This window comes from Mus caroli, chromosome X, assembly GCF_900094665.2.
Source record: "Mus caroli chromosome X, CAROLI_EIJ_v1.1, whole genome shotgun sequence".
Classification (NCBI taxonomy): Eukaryota; Metazoa; Chordata; class Mammalia; order Rodentia; family Muridae; genus Mus; species Mus caroli.
This window is the reverse complement of record NC_034589.1, coordinates 89,816,451-89,839,546: the sequence shown is the minus strand read 5'-3', so window position 1 is coordinate 89,839,546 and position 23,096 is coordinate 89,816,451. Positions and strand designations below refer to the sequence as shown.

The following is a 23,096-nucleotide window of genomic DNA, read 5'->3' as shown; positions in this document are numbered from 1 at the left end:
TCATTATCCTTCTTTGATTCCTCTCTAAAAGTCTACCCACTATGGTCTAATTATAGGCAATCTACTTATTTAACTTCAGCTAGTAATTCATCATCTAATGTCCAGGAAACCACCTCAGGACCAAGGCCAGCCTGTTCCACCTTCAGCCAAATTGTTGAGGATTTAAAACAATCAGTGCTTTATTTTAAGCTACAACTGAAAAGGAGCTTTTTGAAAAATAAGGACATTAAGAGACTTGTCTAAAGTTACAAACCTACCAAGAAAAAGAGATTGAACTTGTATGTGAAAGTTTCACTTTTTTTTTAATCTACATTTTCCTATGAGTTACTCAAGGCATTGTGGATGTGCCTTTGAACATCAACTGTTTTGATGAGTTCTTTCTAATGAAGAATACACAGATAAGTGTTTAAAATAAGAATGATGATAGACCTACTCTGTTCCCCATTGTCACTTCCAGCTTGATACTTGAATACATGGTCTGAAGGATATAGAGTGAAAGGCTGGTCATGTTAGGAGATAGAGAGATGGTTTGGTGATTTAGAGCACTGTTGTTCTTGCAAAGGACTGGAGTTAGGTTCCCAGCACCTACCCTGAGTGGCTCACAATCCCCTATAAATTCAAGCTCCAAGGGATCTGATATCATCTGGCCTCTGCAGGCACCTGGACACAAGTCAGCATACACACATATAGACAAATATGCACATAGATAATAATTAAAACATAATAAAGAAAATGTTATGTTTATCTTTCTGGAAAGTGTTGTGTAGAGGAAAGTATTTAGGAGGGATTTGAGTTTGACACCCTCATGGATTACTTACAACACTTGAGAGAGCCATTGCTCTGAAATGGAGAAAAAGTGTAAGGTTTGAAAACAAATTTCAGTCCTCCTATTTCTATATCCTACATGTATGGTTGTGGCCAGATGACGCAAACACTCAGCTGTAATTTCTTCCTCTTTAAAGTAATGATAATAATTTCATCTTCAAAGACTAATGGGAATAGTTCAATAAAAATACATTTTAGCCCAGTACCATGGGTGCCCAGCACGTGCTCCACTCCTGCTTCCCCCACCATCACATATATTATAGAGAAGATTTCTGTCTATCTAGGAACATTGGAAAGAAACAATTGATTTTTCCTTCATTCTACAATTCACACTCTAATCATTAACAACTTCATTAATTATCTGACTTTGTTTGGAACACTTAACATATAGCATTGAAATTATGTGCATCATTGGCTGTCTTCTCCATTAGAATGCAAGCTCTCTGAGAAGCTTGTTTGGCTGTCAGAATAAGTGCTTATTGAATTGGGCTTATTTTATAGTCGTGCAGATGTCTGTGCTGAATAATTAAACAGGTGTTCTTGTTTTCGAGAAGTTGATTCTCTCAAACAGAATGGACAGACATAAAAAAGCATCTAGTAACATAAATAAAAGTAGTATAAGTAACACAAACGAACAAATAGGATTCAGTACCTGTAGACTGGCCGGGACAAGCAGGAAAAGTTACTAAGTACGGTGGGTTGGGGATTAACTTACCAGTCAGTAAATACAGTGTGAGAGGGATAAAGTTAAAATGTAAAAACTTTCTTGAGAGTACTTCCTGGAAGAAGTGGGACTTTGGTATCTGCTTGAAACATGATAAACAAAACCCAACCAGGAGTTAACCTTTCTCTGCCAGAAAGAAAAGTTTCATACCTAGAAATCTTCTTTTGGATCTGGCAGAGTAGAACAGTGAAACATGTAATGGGCTGTTTATGCATCTAATCAATACAGTAACAGGCAAGGGATTTACCATTTATATCAGAAGAATAGCTTATTAATTAGGTCAAAAGAAGGCAGGGGGCTGAGTAGGAGCAGGCTGCTGGGTGGGGATGAGGGGCTTCAGGTTGTATCAGATGTTGCCTCTATTTGGGAGAAGTGCAGTTTCCTGGTGTGTAGTTTGAGTAGTGCCAAGGACTATCTAGGTTGGCCAGTGTACAGTTCTGGGAGGTTAGAATGATCCACATTGTAAGTTATTTTCAGTTGTGCAGTTTCTGCCATGCAAATCAGGGTCATGTACATAAAGTCCTGTCTGATTGATCAAGGGTACCAAAATGCAGCTCTGTGGTGTCAAGTTACAGTATTTCTGAACCATGCTTGTAAAAATTTCTAATGGGGACCAATTCCATTTTCTGGTCTGTTATTAATGACCTTCCCTTTGCAAAGCCCAGGTCAAGACATTGAAGCAGTTTATCCCTATGACTCAGGATATGCTTTATCATATAACAGAATATTGGCTTTGGGGCCATATTGTTTAGATTTATATTTGTATTCTACTAATTGCCAGGAATGCTATATTGGACAAGTTATTCGACTCACTTTGTCCCAGCTTTTACATAGCTAGAATTTGCATAATATTATATATTTCATAGGGTTCTGAGTATTTAAATAGTTAACACATTGAAGGGGCTCAGAATAGTACCTGGCACAGAATAAGTACTTTATAATTGTTAATGGTTATCATTTTCTGTGGAACTGTATATGGGTCGTAAGAACTAATGTGAATTTGGAAATACTTACATTCCACATTCTTTCATGAATGAATAGCTTCTTATCCATAGCCATGGCAGTAGTGAAAACACCTGTCTCAAAGTGATAGCTGTGAACTGAGATTTGCCCAAAGTTTTCGGGGTTATCTTAGATGGAAGAATTTTCTCCTCATTGTGGGAATTGGTGTTGAAAGTAGGTAATCAAGACATTGCAGAAAGCAAGAGAGTCCCAGAAACTTTCATATTAATAGTACAAAAGGGTGGATCAGGGGTGGAAAGTATTGTTGTTTAAATTGAGTGAGTTTTTTGGTTTTGTTTTACACTTTGAGTACAAGGTCCTACATTGTCATTGCTTCACACTAAGAAGGCTTAGATCAAATGTCATGCTGAGAGTGTAGACTTTTGAGACTCAAAGCATAAGAATTTTGGTCTCTATTTGCCAGTAGTTAGCTGTGTAATCTTGAACAGATTGCTTTTCTCTATCCAAGAACCTAGAATATGAAAGTTTTGATTTTCTCTGTGATCCTACAAGGCCTTGCCACTCTGGTTGGAGTATAGGACTCTGAGTGCAGGCTGGAGAAGGAAGCCACATTTTTGCATTTAACAAATGATTACGAAGTACTTGAGAGATGTGACACACTGTGGTGATGTGGGGGAAGACAGCATGGTCAGAGAAAGCCTAGACTGGAGGAGGTGACACCCGAACTGTGCTTTGTAGTAGGGAATGGGAAGATGGCAACAATTTGCCTAGTCTGTAAAACTAGAAAACCTGATAGAGTACCAGAACTGCTGAAGGTTCTGTGTAGCTGCAGAGTAGAAAAATGAAAGTGCACTGGTAAAAGCTGAGGTTAAAGAAATCAAAGAATACCATGTGGGCAGGACATTGTATGCCATGCTATAGAATTTGCCATTAACAGCATTAAGAGCAGTGGGGAGCCACTGAAGACATTAGAACCAAGGAGTTATATAAGTTGAGTCTCAGCTGGAACAAATAAAGCATGTTAATTTTCAATAGAACGTGTCTTAGTGTATGTAGGAAATCAAGGGCTTATAAAATTAATGGATAGGATGGTAAGGCAAGGCTTGGGCTGGGCTTTTAAGACTGACTCCCAGAACCTTATCAAAGTACTTCCTATCTCTGCCACAAGGAGGGCAGGGGAGGCATAAAGGATTCTGGGAGTGCCCTATTTTATTTGCTTTCTCAAATTCTAGAAACTACCCTTGCTCTGACTATTGAGTAGTATCTCATCATATCTTCTAGATAAAGAAAAGGGACCCTTTCTCTGGTTCACAGAAAGTACAGAGATAATTATCAGACCCCAGGATTATGGTAACAAAGCTACAGAAACCCCCAATGTCCTCACCATGGTGTTCAGGAACGGAAGCAGTGATGATATGGCTTTCTGCCTCACCATCTCCTGTTATTACACTCACAATGCTGGCTACAATGGAGTCTTAGAGGTGAGAGGTTTTTGGTTAGTGTTTTTTTTTTTTTTAATTTGTTTTGTGTTTCAGCTATATGCAAAAACAAGCTTACATAATGATATAGATCCTTAGCATATAATCCACATTATCCATCATAGGATCAATAAGAGCAGAATTCTTTTGAGAGAGCTAATTTGGACCAGAGAGTAGAGGCAGAGCTGAGGAGGCAGAGTAGCGCAGGGACCAGGTAATGAATGGTAATAGATGAGAGATGAAGAACCGATTAAAGGTCGTGGCATCAGGATGCAAAGAAGACAAATAAAAAAGAAAGTAAGGGTGAAGGAAATCAATGGGCTCTGGACACTGTTTTTGTTTTTTGGTTTTTTTTTTTTTTGGACACATGAAGGAGAGATGGGACTTATGGATAGTTTCTGGCTATTTTGCTGTGTAAATGTTATTTTCAAGAGTCAGGGAACTAAGGGGGAAGAATAATTCTATCAGATGTGGGAGAGAGATGACTTTGCTTTCAGACTTATTATTAACTTTGAGGTACTTGTAAGACATTTAGAAGGATACAATCAGAAAGCAGCCAGAGACTCATCTCTGGACTTTGAGAGCTCCTTGAGTATAAACAGCAGAGAAGTAAGTTCTCTGTTTACCTGCAGTCAAGTGCCTCTTTTTTTTTTCCCATTTGTGTCCAGCAAACTTGTTCCCAGAAATTTGTTGAAAGGAAGTATATGACTGCAATGTAGGTGATAATTCAAGCTTTCGGAGTGGATGCACTTATTCTGGGGAAGTACAGAATTGAGAAAGTAAAAGGGCTGAAATCGAAAGGATTTTTGGAAACCATGACATTAATGACTAGATGAAAAGCCTGGGTAAGAATTGAAGACAGGCTATGTATGTAGATGGTATACTTAAGGCGAGAAAGCCATAGGAGAAAGACACAGATAAAACTTTAGCAATAATTTGTTTCTACGGGGAAGCCAAGGATAAAACTAGGTTATCATAGATTGAGGTAATAGGAAGTAAAGAAACCATACTAGTTTTCTTCTGCTGCTATGACAAACACCATGACCAAAAACAACTTAGATAATGAACAGATTTATTTCATCTTACATTTCCAGGTCACAGGCAATCTAACAGAAGTCAGGCAGAAACTCAAGGCAGGAACCAGAAGGTAGAAACCATGGAGGCATGCTGCCTGCTTGCTTGCACAATGGGTCATGCTTAGCTAGCTTTCTTATACAGCCTAGGTCCACCTGCCTGGGCATGGCACTGCCTACAGTGGGCCCTTCTACATCAATTAGCAATCAACACAATGTCCCACAGACATGCCCACAGGCAAATCTGATCAGGCAGCTCTTCAACTAGGGCTTCTAATTCCCAGGAGATTTATTGAAAACTAACCAGCACAGAAGTAGAACTAGATATGTGTGTGTGTGTGTATGTATATATGTATATATATATATATATATATATATATATATATATATATATATATGGGGGGAAAGTTCTAGCTGCATGAATAAATTAGCTATGAGGGTCAGTATCTGTCTCAACATAACCTTTAAGAGTAGATTTCAAGCTGGTTGTGGTGATGGATACCTTTAATCCTAGCACTAGGAGGCAGGGGAAGTTGGATCTCTGGGACAGCCAGAGCCACATAATAGAGAAACCCTGTCAATAGATAGATAGATAGATAGATAGATAGATAGATAGATAGATAGATAGATAGATAGATATTTTAAGAGGAAAGAAAGAAAGAAAACAAAGAGAAAGTAGATTTCTTTTCAAATTGTTTTGGCTATTGTCAAAAGCTCATTTTATACCATAAACTAATATTTACATTTGTATTTTTATATAATTGAAATAGATACTTTATGGAATAGCATTTATCTTAAATAGATGGATATTTCAGATAAGTGAAACAGAATGATACAAAAACTTTGTGTTTTTCTTCCTGTTAAAATAATATTTCTTCTTATGGTTGAAAATTTCATTGAATGAATATATCCCATTCATTCAGTGGATGGCTGCTTTAAATTTTTTCATCTTTTGGCTATTATAATTAATGTTGCTATGGATGTTTATGTATGAGTTTTTGTGTGAACTTGTTTTCCTTTCTGTTACAAACATATCTAGGAGTGGAGGTATTTTTAATTGTATTTTATTTTATCAGATATTTACTCCTTTTAGCTTTTTGAGGAACTTTTAGACTGTTTCACATACTGGATGTATGTATCATTGTACATTCTACACAAAGGCTTCAATTTTTGGTACGATCAGACCTAGGGTCTCCTGCATTCCAGGCAAGTACCTTAACATTTAGCTATATCCCTAAGCTCATTATCTGGCTTTTTGTTTCAAACTGTCCTAGTGAGTGTAAATTTTGTATCTCACTACTAAAAATGATGTAATGAGTATACTGTATTTGCATTTCCTGCATTTTATTTGAATTTCCCTAATGGCTAACCATGTTGAGTATCTTTTCATGTATTAATTGACCATTTCTTTGGATAAATGCTATTCAGATCCTTTGATGAATTTTAAATTGGGTTATATTTCTTTTTAATGATGTTATTTATTTATAATTTACTGGAGGGATGTGCGAAGGTCAGAGGATACTTGTGGGAATTGGTTCATTCCTTTAAATATGTAGATTCCAAGGATCAAGCACAGTCGGTCAGGTCAGGATCAGTGGCAAGCTCCTTTATCTGCTGAGCTTCCTAGCTAGCTTATAGTTCTTTTTAAAAGTTATTATTACGGTGTGAGTGCATGTGCATTGCCATGCATGTGGAGAGCAGAGGATAAATTTGTGGTGTTGGTTCCTATCTCCTATCTTTGCGTGGCATCTGAGGATCAAATATGTCAGGCTTTGAATCAAGAGCTTTCCTCTCTGACCCATCTCACCAACCCTTGGATTATTTTCATTTGTGTGTGTGTGTGTGTGTGTGTGTGAATTGTAAGAACTCTATTCTAGATACAGGTCTATAGTCTGACTCTATTTGCAAGGACTTCTCACCTTTCTTAAAGGGTGAGGAGTCCACATATATGATAGCATCCTATGAAGCCAGAAGTTTTAAATTTTGATGTTGTTAAGTTTAACTAATTTCTCCTTGGTGGCTTGTGCTTTTGCTACATTTAAGAAACCATAGCCAAGGTCACAAAGGTGTCCCCTTAATCCCTCTATGTTTTTAGACATTGTCATCATGTCTAAACATTTAATAGTATTCTTCAATATCATTAGGTATTTGGTTTCTGTTCGGATTTCCAGTTGTTTCATATATCACAAATGTGTCTGTGTATCTGGGTGTGTCCAAATTCCACCCCGGTCAACTGAGTTATTTGTAAAGAGATCAATGTATTTGTGAGAAACTGGATTATTGATCTTGTAGCCTTTCATGGTGTACATTTTATAATTAGAATCCCTGTACTGCAGTAACCTCCTTCTTTGGTCCGCTGTGTGTTTGGTAATTGATAATTAGATCTAAAAGATTGATCTGATTCAGGCTTTTTGTTGTTGTTTTGTCAAGAATCATTCACAAACGATTGTTCTATGGGCCAATATGTGTAAAGTGTGGTCTCATTTGGAGTTTATTCTATTCTGGAGGGACTGAGACTATTTTTTTTATGACCTGCACTCATTCGGAATTTCTAATAATTTAATTAAGATAATGACTCTCTGAGATTCACAGATTTCTAGAGAATAGCAAACAATTCCCATTCCACTTAAGAGTCCATAGTATGCTCACAGTTCCAAAATTCAGTTTGTTATATCTCTGGCTAATCCAGTTTCTTCTTTCCGCTGTCAACTATCTGTTGATTCTTAAGGCTATAGGAACCTTAAGAAGAGGAAAGGGTCTGAGAGATTATCTAGATAAGGGAGCCCTTCTTTCTTGGGGGCCCAGGCCATTGTAGAACTTACATGTATATTTCTGAAGTTGGACTTCTGGGGTCACTTTATTTTCTGGGAAGCTTAAGTCCCCATGCAACAGAAAGGAGACGGAAGCCTGGAGACATTGCCTGAACGTTACACAGCCAAAAAATAAATGGGAGTACATTTGAACCCTCTGGTCTCTAGTTCAAGACACTTTCCCTCTGAGTGTCCATTCAAAGCTATAAACACTGAGCAAAGCAATGGCTACAAGTAGATGGCAAGTTCTTGGAAAGTTTATATACAGCAACTATTTAACCCATAGCTGGCTTACTTTCTTTATACTCAGAGGGTTGGGAGAGTGCCTGTTAACTGTAGTGTGAAGAAATCACAGTCAGAGCAGGACAGGGCGGCAACAGCAGAGAAAGCCAAATGGAACTGGATTGTTAACAAGTTGGTGCCCCTATGGTTGTGCCCACAACACTGATTTGTGAGATTTTATTGCTGACAGTCAGTGGTCTGCAATTTAGTTTTAGGCAGTGGCTAAAGACAATTGCTTCCTATTGACTATAGGGGCTGCCAACTTATATGCTTCGTTTCTACCTATCAACCTACCTAGTTGCATTTTCTATTCCTTCTCCTTTCTCCCTTTTCTTTATCCTGCCTTTCCCCCACCCTTCTCTTTCTTCACTATATCCTCGATTTCTTCTTTTATTCCATCACATCTTTCCTTCTCTTTCTCCTTTCCATCGACTTTCTCTGCCTGCCTCCTTCTTTTATCATGCCTGTTCCCCCTCATTTGATTCTGTTTGTTTCCTCCCCTCTTTCTCAGTCTTTTTCCTCGTCCTTCAGTCTCTTACCCTCCCTTCCCCCACAAGTTTTACACCCCCACGTAAAAACTGGCTTTTGGTGGCTCCCGAAGAGAGAGCAGACTCTGTGAGGTTTGGGTCCTCCGATTGGCTGTCGTTGCTAGCACACCAGCTCAAGTCTCGCCTCCGGGCACTGAATGCGCAGCTGCAGCATCTGCTATTGGCTTGTTCTCTTGTCAGCGTCTCTGTCAGAGACTCACGCTGGCGCCCCCAGTTTCTGCGTGAATAAAAAGGCAACCTACCGGCTGAGGTGGGGGTGGGGAGAGGAGAGGGAGAGGGCAAGCTAGGAAAGGCTAGGAAGAGTGGCTGGTAGCCTGGAATCCCTTGAAGAGAGAGAGCTAGCAGACGAGAGAGATCTTAGGAAGCTGATGAACTAGAAAGAGTAGGGGAGACTGAGACTGACCGGTAGCCAGCTAGGCAGACAGACGCATGCCCGGACAGACTCTGGAGAACCGATAGGTTCATTTTGCCTTTCTTTTTGAAAAGCAGGATTTTGATTTTTCTGTGGCGCCCAAGAGAGAATGCTGGACTCTGCTACCTTCAGCTTAAGCTAAGATTTCTCAGTTAGGGAGGAAAGATCAGCCCAGTCCCGAGAGGGGGAGGGAAGCAAAAGCCCCTGCCTCCAACCCCCTTCCCTCCCCCGGACCAAACTCGGGGACCAAACCCAGACCTTCCCTAACCATCTGACTTCCTCCTTTCCTTTTTAGCATGGTGGCTGTATGGACAGTCTGACAGAACAGAGATTGACATCTCCCAATCTGCCGGCCCCCCACCTGGAACACTACAGTGTTCTGCATTGCACCATGACCCTGGATGTGCAAACTGTAGTCGTTTTTGCCGTGATTGTAGTCCTCCTGCTTGTCAATGTCATACTCATGTTTTTCTTGGGAACGCGCTGAATGGAGTCCAGCCACCTGAGCTGTTGCGAACTCTCACTTTGATTTCATCCCAAGAGCCTCTGAGGGGGAAAAAATCAGGAGAGTCAGTCTGAGACAGGGAAAGAGAGGGAGAAAAAGAACAAGCTTTCTTACTCAGGGGGGAAAACGTTTTGAGCTTCAACATGGCCTCGCTGTGATATGTATGACGTTGGTATATTATCTCTCCCTAAATCTTTTGTCATGTCTTGTCTTTTAAATATGCCTGTGAGTGGAGTTGCTTATTGCTTGAGTAAAATTGTTGATAGAGAAATGTTTTCTATTTAAGTGTGCATGTTTGTGTGCATTCTCTATGTGATGTTTGTGGAGCAAGCTGTGTCCTGTTAAAGTGGCTTCGCTGTTTGTGATGGCTTGTTAACTTATTCTTTAAAAACTGCCTTTAAACTTCACTATGGGATTTTAATCAAAAATTCTCTCTTGCTATGAGAATGCATTTGGGTTTGTTTGGGGCTGGAGTTGGAGTTGGTATTTGTGGAAGAGCATGATGAATTTTTTGGCGTTCTGTGAAAGTCTTGCACTGGTTGTTTAGAGAACGAAAAACCTATGCAAGAAATGGATTTATGGAAAATACTCTCAAAATGAGGGGCACAATTTTGAGAAGCGGCACGGTGGGGTGCCTCGAGTTGGCACTTATTAACTGTGTCCTTTGAATTTCAGTTTTGCTATTGAGGGTTTCCAATTTCTGATTTGGAAAGCTGCCATCGTTAAAACATTCGTTAAAGCAGTAAGTGTCGTTTTCATAGCAATCATGAAGCAGAACAAAAAGTATTCTTTTATATTTTGAATTAGCAAGAGAGGATTTTAACAAAATGTTTGAGCTCCTTTTCCCAGATATTATACCCTTTGATTTCAGTTTGAGGATTTTTTTTCTCCCGTGTCTCACCCAGAAAACAAAATCCAGCTTTTTCTCTAGTTTGGAAATAATAGTGTTGGGTATTACTCCTTTGGGGAAAAAGTGTTTGCAGTAGTGTTCATGAACTACTTCAAACAGAAGTTGATAGTGCTGATGGGATTTATTTCCTTATTTGTTGCTTAAGGACAGAGCTCTCTGAAACTCATGTAACTGTAAGTATATAATGTGCTAAATTAAGACTTTGAACACAAAAGAGGATACATAATGGGATGCAAGCTTGGGAAATGTGAGATATGTCTGTATTATATAGCCATGGTGATCCTTGTTGTTATTACTACTATTATTTTTATATTGCTGTTTTTGCTGAGATACCTCTTGGCAAGGCTAGTAAAAAGTCATTGCTAGTGCCAGTGTGTACATAATATTTGCTTTTTTTATTTGTCTTTTCCTTCCTTTTCTTCGATGATGCAGACAGATAGTCCTCATTCCGTTGCTTACCTGACTTGAAACGGTGCCATTTCTGGCTCATACAGCAGTGAATCATGCCACATACACGCCCACACACATGCTTCTAGCTATACTCATGTGGGTGGCTGCTCATGTGTGATGTGCAAATCAGCTAGCATTATGCTGTCAATTTTCAAGTCTTGTTCAGTCTCTTTGGAAATGGTTATTGAGGGGGCCTTGAAATTGTCCTGATAGATCAAGAGAACATTATTTAATGGCACTAAGTTGAGGTTTTGAACCTTAGAGTGTGCTCCAGTTGACTGAGTGTGGGTGAGAAGCTGAACATTTTTTTTTCTTCCTTGTTTGGTACCATGATAGAAGCAGGCTCTGGGAAGCTTCCTGGCAGGCTTCAGATTTATCATCCTTTGGTCTCCTTGTGAGGGCCCCTTCTGGGGAACCAAGAACCTCTTTGAAATGAGAATTTAGTATGATTATTTTTTATTTTTTACCTGTTTGTTTCAGAGAAATATTTAAAGGAAGCTTGCATATCAGTTTTGAGACAATGTTGGAGAATGTGGAAAGGCTCTGTGCTGGGTAGCTGCAGACCTAAGTTTCATCTGTTAACTGATTGTTTGACAGTGAGCTTTGTTTTGTTTTGTTTTGTTTTCCCTCAGTAAGTTTGGGATTCTCCCTATAATATTGACAACTGGAAATCTTTGAACTGGGTGACTTCTAAGTTCTTGCATTCTGTGATTTGGTGCCCTCCATAAGGACTCAAAGTCAGAGGGGAATGGGTTGGAATGAGGAATGAAAAGGAAAACTAATTATTAACCAAAGGACTGGGGGGAAAGGGGACACCTGTATCTTGTTGCTGGTATCTGCAGAATAATTGTTTTGGTCTAGCCACCTGGGCAAGAAATGAGAACTCTTAACAGTGGAATACATTTGACTTTTGATTATGATTTATTTTATACTAAAAGAAAAAGGAGTCTGTACAGCTAGTTTTTGACCCAGGTTTTTAATGACTAAATAATGTCATGAAATGCCTGAAAATCTTTGACAGAAAGCCTTTGGGTGTGCTGCCAGTATATTTCTGGATGTATGTGCATATTCATCTGGGTGGTAGTGGTGGTGGTGGTGGTGGTGGTGATGGTTGTAAATACTCCTGAGTGTGGACGGAGAATGTATGGTATAAGAATATATGAAGATAGCATCAAATTCCTCAGTTCTGATTAGCTTTCCCTGGGGCTGGATAAATGTTCATCACCTAAAGCCTTTTAGGCTTGAATAGAGGGGTCCTTTGAGTGAACATTCCCATCAGTAATTTAAGCTATTAAAGGCTCATTCTTTAAAAATTCAGGAGATATTACTAGTGAGATGGCAGGGCACTTCAGAGCTGCCAGAAGTGAGTTTAGGGAGCAGACAACACGGTGCTAGTGTGGCTTAGTTGTATGTATCCGAAAGCCTTCCTAGTTCTTCAAATATGTGAATTCATGCAACAAGAGAAGGGAACAGAAGAAAATGAGCAATGTAGGCCAGACGAGTAAAACCCTATGCAATTTAACTTGTCTTCTTTTTTTCTCTGCTTTCTGCCTTGTTAAATAACTTTCCTCCCCCTTCCTTTTCTCTCTTATATGTCGCTTTTAAGTGCTTAAGGTACAAGAATAAAGATGGGGCTTTTCCACTCTGATTTGTTTATTTTCTTAGAAAGCCCTTTATTTTCCCTCCTAACTCTCTTATCCCTTTGAGTAGAGGATAAGCCTTTGCTAGGAGGAGGGGGCTAAACAGAAGCTAAGAGATTTTGGCCCTCAGCTCCCCCACCTAGGAATTAAATAAAATGCCTTATTCTGGTATCCTAGTAACCTCATGAATCACCCAGTAACCACTGAACTTCAGAGCCCACTTTTTAAAGGCACAGGCGATATAGTCTCTGTTCAGCAAACACTGGAAGCCAACAAAACTGGAAGAGATGCTCTTGAGGAAAGAGCAAGAAAAAACAAAACCTTTATTGCCTGAAAATGCCTAGAAAATGCATTCACAGTAGGCATGAGAAGCCCAGCCTTGGACATCCATGTTGACTGTTTAATTGGAAGATGGCTCCTGAGTTCTACTCTCTCTTTAGTCATTATCCTTATTTTTAAGATTAACTGAGCCATTTCACTGCCTACTTTTAGTGTAGGAAATCTGTAGGTCTCGAAAGAATATTTTATCTCCATTTTTGGCTTCAGGCAGTGAGACAGTAAAGTGATAATCTGGCAGGAACAAATTGACCAGCATATTTTGGTCATTAAGACGGGTTTCACCTGTCAAAAGCAGCAATATCTGCATCTGTAGTTTGCTAGAATTTTGTTTGTAGCTCAGAGAAGCTGTTCTTTTCCTGTGTTACAGTATTTTCAGACTAGAAATTAGGAAAGTCATTTTGATTGCTTATCTGATGAATGGTGATTGGGGACTGGTTCACCTGTGTGATTTTGTGTGTGTGTGTGTGTGTGTGTGTGTGTGTGTGTGTGTGTGTATGTTTGCGTGCACGTGCATCCATCCTTGCTCGCTCGCTCATATACGTGCTCTTCTACAAAGCTAAGGGATCACAATAAACCTATGGGTGAAGTGCCCTATTGTGTTGTTGAGGCTCAGACTTAGAGTGATTGAGGATACACTCTAGTTGCAGTGATAGTGCTAAATATGCCCTCTTTAGCCTGTCTGCTACCATTGCATCTGATCTTATGGTGTGAAATGTGAAAATTGAGCCTTTGCTCCCGAAATACCTCTTGCAAATGATCTGGATACAGCTCTAATAGCTTCTTGGTAAGAAGCGTAATGGAAGCAGCAAATCTTAGACTTTCAAGCCCTTATTTACAACTTCAGTTACAATAAACAATTACAAAGAAGCTTTGCAACTTCTGTAGGCTGTGTCTCTTGCTTTCCAAGAATCCTTTATTAAAGTTTAGTTCTTCTAATATGTGCCCAGAGTGTCTCTTTCTGTCCCTATGGATCTAGCACTCTAGAATATTTAATTCATTATGCTTTGCCCTGGCACCAAAGTACAACGTGGAAAAACTAGAAAGGAGAAAGGCCTCCAGGAAAGAAGCTGTTAATGGCTATGTCTGTAACACTTTGTCAATGCATGGGCCTATGAAGTTTGCAAAGTGATTTTTATATCTTTCTTAATTTTATATCATACTAGCCATTTGAAATGGGCAAGGATGTTTGCTGTTCCTGGACTTACAACTGAGAAGAGTAAAGGTGAGAACTGTTGGTGGGTCAGCCTGTTTTGATGTAGGAGCATCAAAGTTGACCCTTTCCAGTTAGTGTGAAGCTGAAACGGGTGAGGCGAGGAAGCCAGTGTGTATGAATCATTCCTGAAGTCACATGGCTTCTTTGGATTTGCATGCTTACATTTTTAGTGCTTTTTAATACTTAGTGCTTTTGAAAAAAAACTTTAGTCCATGAAATGTCTTAATGAAAAGAAAATGTCACTATTATGGAACCCTCAAGGTAAAAGCCACTGTGAATTGTTGAAACCTATGTTTTGAGGGGACTACCATTTTCATGCCCTTGTCCTCTTGGAGACACATACTTTTCTATATTTATCTTAAAATGTGCTGCTCAAGATTGGGTAGCTTGTCTACACTACATCAGACCCTGGATTTGATCCTTTGGATTGCACCAAAAAGTAGAACTAAGAACAACAAAAAAGTGCTACCCCAAACTGATAATGCTGCTCCACCTGCCACCTGACGAATATAAAATATGCAGGGGCAGGGAAGGGTTTTGATCGGCCGGTGAAATGGCTGATTGAATTGAAACCTCTTCAAGATGATTCAGATACGCAACTTACCCTTTTGAGTTTGGCACGGTCCTTTTTTTTTTTTTTGAAATGTGTCTTTTACATCAGTTTAGGGTTTTGATTCTCTTCAAACTTGTCATATTTTGTTTTTATTGGTCTATTCTTATATCTTTATGGATTTTAATTTTTTCATCATGTATAAGAAATTCAGGTTTTTTTTCAAGCAACATATCAGTTAAAATATATTTTGTTCATGTATTGTCTTAGCCTTTTGGAATTTTGGAGTTTGTTCTTCATATCATACAGAAGATTAGCAATGTCTAGCAGTGCAGCATTACCTGAAATTTGAAAAGGTATCACAAAAATTGACTCGAAGGTTGTTCTTGTATGATGAGATTATGTTACTTCTTTGATATCTTAATAATGCCTCCTTTGGAAGTTGGAGTCTGTTAAGTTTTCTATGTAGCTGGTCAACTAGTGCTGACTTTATCTGTCAGTGCTAGTACCTGTCCTACCACTGCATTGATGAGGAGAACACGAGATTCATTGCATGCTTTATGGGCATCAGGATACACCCCATTCCTAGCTATTATCTGTCAAACTTGTGCTCCCATGAGAAAAAAGAATATGTTCTTTGCTATCTTTCCCTTAATACGTTTTATTGCAGGCTTTACAGTGCCCTGCCTTGTTGTTTTGGTTTGTTTGTTTTTTTTTTTTTTTTTTTTTTCCAATGCTCACAAACCAGGTGTTATCTAATTGGGTCTAATTTAGCTAAAGGTCAAAGCCACAATTGCTTTCTTTTTCCTTTTTGAAAATGCAGGACATCATGAATAAGACAGAATAATTTTGTTTTCAGAGTTCTGTATAATGCATGGTTTTCTTGCTGCTGTACCTTGCTATGTATTGGAATCACCAGGAGGAATTAACAAGATTTACAATTTCTAGAACCTTTCTTTTTGATTTGCTTATAGTGGGTCTTTGACATCAATATTTTTCTAAAAGCAACCAGAGGATGGGAAATAGTTCAGAGGAAGTATTAGCTTGGCCTGAGTATAATTGATTACACATATGAATAGGAAAGACCTGTAGATTCAAACAATCTGCAGAGTTTGCCAGAGACTTGCTGAATTCCAAAGGCTAATGTTAATTTCAAGGAGATTCTTCTCTAGGCAAGGAGTAGTCTGGCACCTATTAGAATTTAAAAACAAGTTGTTTCTCTGTATTTACAGGTTCTGCTGCAATCACAGATAGAAAATATTAGAAAAATTACATATGTAAATTTGGCAGGTGGAGCTTCTGGTATATCTCAGTGACATAGCTCAAACTATGTGAGACCCTGGGTTCTTTTGCCAGTATGAGAGTGAAAGCAAAGTACAAAGCAGCACAACCATAGGGTATAATACTGTATTTTCTAGAAGGGACTTGATCATCGTAAGATTTTGTATTTGAAGGGAGACAAGGAACCAATATTCCAGATTCCAAGGGACAACTCTAATCAGTTTGATGGTTTGATCGTTTGAATTTTCATGAAAGCAATAAATTCCTGTATATTTGCTGTATTGATGCATATTCCAGAGTGAATTTAAATAAATTACTTTTATCTTCTGAAGTTGTTTTTCATCTGAAAAGTAAGGATAAGTTGGTTTTATTGGATAAGATGGTTTCAAAGATTTCTTACGGTTCAAATAATCAACACTCACTCTCTGATTAGTATTATTTAAGTGCTACAGGCAACATACAGAGTTATGTCAGCAGGTTTTGAATCTCAGGGTGGTTATGGGGTCAGTAGATTTGCCTTTGTAATTAAACTTGGATTAGGGTTTTTTTTTTCCCCTCTAGCAGGTGAAACACAGATTTCATTCTTTGAGCTAGCTACTAGCCATTAAGAAATAAAGGAATCCCTAGTGACTTGAGGAGTCGTAGTATACTAGTTTGGGATTCAGCTTGTTAAAAAAACAAAAAACAAAAAAAAAACAACTATGCTGTATGAGTAGTTGAGAATTGTCCTTTATAAATACAGAAACAGTCTCATGGGTATGGAAAAACAGAGGAGGTAAGGGCTACCTTGACAGCCAACAGCCACTTCCTACATTATTTTAAGAAGTCACTCATTCGGTTAATAATAGCACTTACTCAATGCATTTCACCAAGCAATGGCAACTCCAATTTAACTGTGTCCCTGCTCACCTTGTATCCAACTAGACACAGTTAACCAAGCCATCACAGGTTATAGAGTTGCCAACTAAAAGTGAATTTGATGTGTCTACTAGAGGTTTCTTTCAATCACAGTTTTCTCATGGTTTTTCTTTGCTTAACATAATGTAACAGGACTGGCAAAGAATAAGTTTAAGAATGCAAGAAAATCATTTATATGGAAACAAAAGTAACAGGTATTTATGTGCTTCCTCTCTGTTAGTCATATGCAGGATGACTGTTTATATTCAATACAAATAAATTTCCATGTGATCATGATTTAAAAAATAATAATAATAGCACTTACTGCCATATGTAAGACAGACTCTCAATAAAGTTCCCTAGTTAACTCCATTGGTCCAAACCTATGGGTAGTTTAGGAAATGAGGCTCAGAAGGATTAAGACGTATATAGAAGATAAACCTACATAGAAGAAAAAAGTGCTAGAAAGAGCATTGACCCAAAGGTTCAGCCCCTGACTCTTTCCCCACCTTGCTGCCAGATCTATACTAAAGCTTTTACCTCGGTTTCTATGTCACTGAAATTAAGAGTAGTTTTAACAGAAAAAGCATGGTTTTGAGGAAGAAAATAAATCCATGTAAGACAGGAACATGCAGAACACTTCTGGTTTTCTTATGGCAGGGCCTTATTGGAAGGACTAGAGAACAGATTAGAAAGGTCCATGTAACTATTTTGTCAATGCAGACTTTACTTACTGGGGGAATTGGAATTAGAAGAGGGGATGACTCTTCCCAGAGTAGCCAAAATGATTGGGAGACAGAATACCCATGTTTGGGTACATGACTAAGGTTAGTCTGACTAACGTGGCCAGGCTTCTCCAAGAATTGCTTATGGGGGAAGAGATGAAGATACCTGAAAAGTCTGCAGTTCATTGCTTTGCTCTGTTTATACAAGTAAAAACAAAAACAAACAAAACAAAAAGAAAAGGAAAAAAGAAAACAACTAAGGCACAGAAGGGAACAAGTGTCCAAGGCTGCAGTAATGAGTGAGTCTGGATTCATGACTCCTCATGCTCCTTGGTAAACTATTATCCTTTTCTAGGATTCTGGATCTATACTGTCTAGGGATCTATATATATATTTTTACAGGTTTGAGCAAAGTAAGAAAGCTAAACAGACAAGAAGAGTATTATATAACCTCCCAGAGGGGAGCTGGCCTTTGGGTGCTAGGCAGTGGGAAGAGGGCAGCAGAAACAGAATCTCCTGTAAGCCACGTTCTCTTTCTTGAGGCAGAGGAGCCCTGGATAAACCCCTATGCTGAGTAATGTCACCCTCAGGGCCCAGAGCAGGCCAGTACTGTTCATCTACAGCCAGCTCTTGGAATGGCTCTGGCAGCTGATTTCTCCGCCTGCCTGCCTTCATTAGAGGAGGAGAAGCCATGCACCTCCATGCCCAGCTGGCTGCGGAAAGGATGTGCTAAGATCCCACCCCCACCTACTCTGAGTGGCGCCTAAAGGCAATAGTTACTTTTAGCTGAACCTCCCACAGCCTCTCCTCCACCCACTTTCTTCCTGCCTCCTCTCGCATCGAATGTTGCTGGTTGGCAAGAGGGCTAAGTAGTGGGTGCCTTGGTTTCGGGATAAAGGCACCAGAGGAGCCAGGTGTCACTAGGAGGGCTTCTGATAAATTAGGCACCGTGACAGAGCTCAGAATACAGGCAAAATGATGACACTGTTTTCTTCTTAGGACACAAAGATAATGGACGGGCGTATTAACAGTTTTGGACCTTGTAAGGAGCTGAGTGATGTGCAAATCTAGATCAGATTGCACAGGAATATTCGAGATTTACTAGACCACGCATATACTTTAAGGAAAGGAAAATGGTCCTGGCAGACATTTGATTCTTGACTTTCCCTCTTGAGTGTTAGGTTATATTTTCAGTGGGTTTCATAATTTGTATCACCTGAATTTTCCCGTGACCTTGTCAAAGAGGTATGCTAGAGACTGAGAAAAATGAGATGCAAAGACTCAATTGTTATATAATTGCTTTCAGCTTGATCTAGACTCAAACTCTGGAAATTAAAGTGTCATTTAGTCATTTCAGACAACTTTATCTTCAACAAAAGGGACATCAGAGCTGTCTTAGTTCTAATCCTCTCATTGTTGAAGCTGGGGAACTAGACACCGGAAGGACAAAGCTTGCCTAAGAAACAAAATACAGTTGTAGTAGCACAAACGTTAGGGCATTGCAGGATAATGGTGTGAATTCCTGAACCCAGAAGTTGTGCTAGCCACTCTGTTTTTTTTTTTTTTTCCTTCCAGAGGTAAGTTTTAAAATGTATCTGTGTGATGGAAATTAGGAGTCTGTGACAATAGCCAGGGCAAGGCAAGCACTCTGACTTGATTTTCTTGTCTGTAATTTGAAGCTGGTAATCTGTAGGTGACTGCTACAGTGGAGGAGTTTTGTTACTCAGTCCTCTTTGCATGACAATACAGAGGGCTTGCTAGTAGGAAGTCAGTTACAGAGTGCCCTTGAACAAATCTCTTTGTGTCCTTTGTAGCTAAATTCTCTCTCCCACAGCGGAGAGGATTCTTATTACTGTTCTCTCCTGGAAGGAAAGAGGCCTTATGATCCGTCCTATGCTTTGGATTCTTGGTAGAAATCTGGGATATATATTTTTTTTATACAAGAAGCCTTCTTTTAGTTATTCCAAGCTCTATTCTCCATGGAGCCACACACATGTTGCTATGAATAGCAAACCAGTTTGCACTCTCCCTATCTCCCGCAAAGCTAAAAGAGGAGTTTGGAAGACAGCCCAAATTAATTTTGTTATTATTTAGCACCTTTTCAAGTCCCTCGAGCTGAGCTACCTAAGCACACTGCAGTTAAAAACCAGTTCTTGCCCGTCCCCTCAGGATTTGGTTAGGATTTGTTTTGAATATTACTAGGTTTTCTTTCTTTTTTTTTTGTTTTTTGTTTGTTTGTTTGTTTGTTTTGTTTTGTTTTTTCGAGACAGAGTTTCCCTGTATAGCCCTGGGTGTCCTGGAACTCACTTTGTAGACCAGGCTGGCCTTGAACTCAGAAATCCACCTGCCTCTGCCTCCCGAGTGCTGGGATTAAAGGCATGTGCCACCACGCCCGGCTCTAGGTTTTCTTAATATGATTAGGAATTGTTTTGAAGTCACACTTATGGCCAGTGACCTACATAGAATAAGTGGACATTCTCCATCTTTATCTCTACCATTTCATGTGGAAATATCTCCTCCCTGCTGGGGGGGGGGGGCAGATGAAAAGTATAAAAACAGCTGAGAGCAGTAGAGACCCAGCCAGGAGGATGGTGATTTCTTTAGAAACACTGGTAGACCCTGATGCCTCACCCAAACCCCACAATAATAATAAATAAGAACAATTTTATATTGCTTTCACTGACTCAGATCAGTGCTGTTTTTTTTTCTGTTTGTCTGTTTGTTTGTTTGTTTGTTTTTAAGTGGTGTGCTAGGCAGAGCTAGCAATTCCTAGTCCATGAATACTTTGAGTAAGGAGTGTGTCTGAAAACTACTTGCAGCCCTTTGCTTCTGTCTAGTTCTTTTTTCCTTTTTAAATAAAAGCTAGTCAAGAGAGCAGGAAGAACTAAGTGGAGGAGGCCACTGGATAGTTCTAGCCTTGTTAACATTTAAACCATTAGCTAGCATTTCAGATACATCTTAAGTCTATCTGAATATATAAAGTCTAAGGATGCTTCAGAAATCACTCCATATGCAGAAACAGGATCATAAATCTTGTAGTCCTTTGTGCCCTGATTAGTTGGGATGTTTTCTCTGCAGATTTATCTAGATTTACTCTTAAAGAGTGGGCCTTGGGCTAAAGGCTTTTCATTAAGCCAGGTGTAGTGTGGCTCATATCTGTAATCCAGCACTCAGGAGGCGAGTCAAGAGGATTGTCATGAATTAAAAACCAGCATGGATTACATAGTGAGTTTAAAGACAGCATGGTCTACAGTATGAGACCCTGTCTCAGGAAACAAAGCAAAATGCTGCCTCACCTCCTATAGTTATTCCAAAGGATCAGGTACAATGATTAAGATAAACCATACATTGGTTTCCTTGGGCTTTATTGAATAGTATATGTCTTTGAGGCCTTGTTTACCCATATACTGTTTACTAAAGCCCCTGGGAAAAAGAATGTTGAATGTATGACAGGTATAGATTCCAGAAGGTTGCTTTGTCTAGAAGGGGTTTAACTAGGATAAGACATTTTAGGTACTAATTTGCAATTATATATCTACATAATGATACATTGTGGTGGGGAGAAACAAAATTAGCCCATGGTACTTAAGGAGAGAAGTCACTAAATAGTGAGAAAGAAGTCATATATTAAGCCTGCTCCCTCATAGTATTGCATAGGAAACTGAGACATAAATAGTGGCAAGACTTGTTATTTACCCAAAGACTTGTTATTTGATCAGTGACTTGTGTCTATTTATTACTTGCTGCTTGACTCAGTAGTGAAACTCTTTGGCTTAACTACTGGAGGTAAAATTTGAACTCATGTTCCCTGACCTGCTTGTGTGCAGATTGAGCCAGACATCTTGAAGGAAAGCTGGTGTCTTAGGGTTTCTATTCCTGCACAGAATATCATGACCAAGAAGGAAATTGGGGAGGAAAGGGTTTATTCGGCTTACACTTCCCACATTGTTGTTCGTCACTGAAGGAAGTCAGGACTGGAACTCAAGCAGGTCAGGAAGCAGGAGCTGATGCAGAGGCCATGATGGGATGTTACTTACTGGCTTGCTTCCCCTGGCTTGCTCAGCTTGCTCTCTTATAGAACCCAAGACTACCAGCCCAGAGATGGCACCACCCACAAGGGGCCTTTCCCCCTTGATCACTAATTGAGAAAATGCCTTACAGTTGTAGCTCATGGAGGCATTTCCCCAACTGAAGCTCCTTTCTCTGTGATAACTCCAGCTGTGTCAAGTTGACACATAAAACCAGCCAGTACAGCCAGTAACAACAAATTGCTGGGTAGTAAAATTGGTTCAGCTTTATTGCTTATGAATGCCTAATACATACATGTACATCTAAGTCATTTTTAATACACACAGCACACTCAGGCATATACATGAAACTCATTTGGGACTCTTAGGGCATATACAGTTGCATACCTAAAGCACAAATACTCACTGAAGAATGGGACATCTTATATATGGGATAGATCCCTGGGTGGGGCAGTCTCTGGATGGTCTTTCCTTCCATCTCAGCTCCACACTTTGTCTCTGTAACTCCTTCCATGGGTATTTTGTTCCCCATTCTAAGAAGGAGCAAAGTATCCACACTTGAGCCTTCCTTCTTGAGTTTCATGTGTTTTGCAAATTGTATCTTGTATATTCTAAGTTTCTGGACTAATAACCGCTTATCAGTGAGTGCATATCATGAGTGTTCTTTTCTGATTGGGTTACCTCACTCAGGATGATATCCTCCAGATGCATCCATTTGCCTAAGAATTTAATGGCCTAGTCGGCCATCAATGGGACTGGATAGGTCCTTGGTATTGTGAAGATCATATGTCCCAGTACAGGGGAATGCCAGGGCCAGGAAGCAGGAGTGGGTGGGTTGGGGAGCAGGGTGGGGGGGAGGGTATAGGGGGCTTTGGGGATAGCATTTGAAATGTAAAGGAAGAAAATATCTAATAAAAATGCCTTAATAAAAATATAGAATAAATAATTAAGAATGGGACATCTTAACACTTGAATATTCTCAGCGAAAGCAAGAGATACACAGGATGACATGTGGTATACTTGTATATACTCCTATGTTTGAACATGTATGGATGCATATAAGCTACACTATATATCTAAATACACATGGAACACACTGAGATGCATACCTGGATATGCTTTATAACCAGTGTATTGCCAGCATGCACTTAGATTCCTGAAAAGACAGCATTAAGGACATCCTTGGAAAAACAATACTCAAACATGACAACATGAGACATACCTGAAAACATCTATGGGACATACTCACATGCACCAGACACACCTGAGCAGATTGCATCCTAACCCTGGGTCAACCTGGATGTGTACCTTTCTTCTAAGTGACAGGTTTCTGGATGTACCTGGTAGACCTCTTATCAGCTTGCCCTGACCTTCCTTTTTTCTTTCTTCCTTTCTTCCTTTCTTCCTTCCTTCCTTCCTTCCTTTCTTTCTTTCTTTCTTTCT

The 23,096-nt window shown here is 39.4% G+C and overlaps 1 protein-coding gene across 1 annotated transcript in view; it reads left to right on the top strand.

Annotated features, from left to right (window-relative positions):
* The first annotated feature begins 8,952 nt into the window (after positions 1-8,952).
* The window catches only part of Arhgef9 (Cdc42 guanine nucleotide exchange factor 9), a 122,302-nt gene continuing 108,158 nt past the window's right edge, over positions 8,953-23,096 (top strand). Inside the window, exons 1-2 of the mRNA XM_021153587.2 lie at positions 8,953-9,792; positions 10,681-10,703. Of these exons, the coding sequence (XP_021009246.2) occupies positions 9,780-9,792; positions 10,681-10,703 (36 nt within the window). The 5' untranslated portion in view covers positions 8,953-9,779. The remainder of the gene's footprint in view (positions 9,793-10,680; positions 10,704-23,096) is intronic.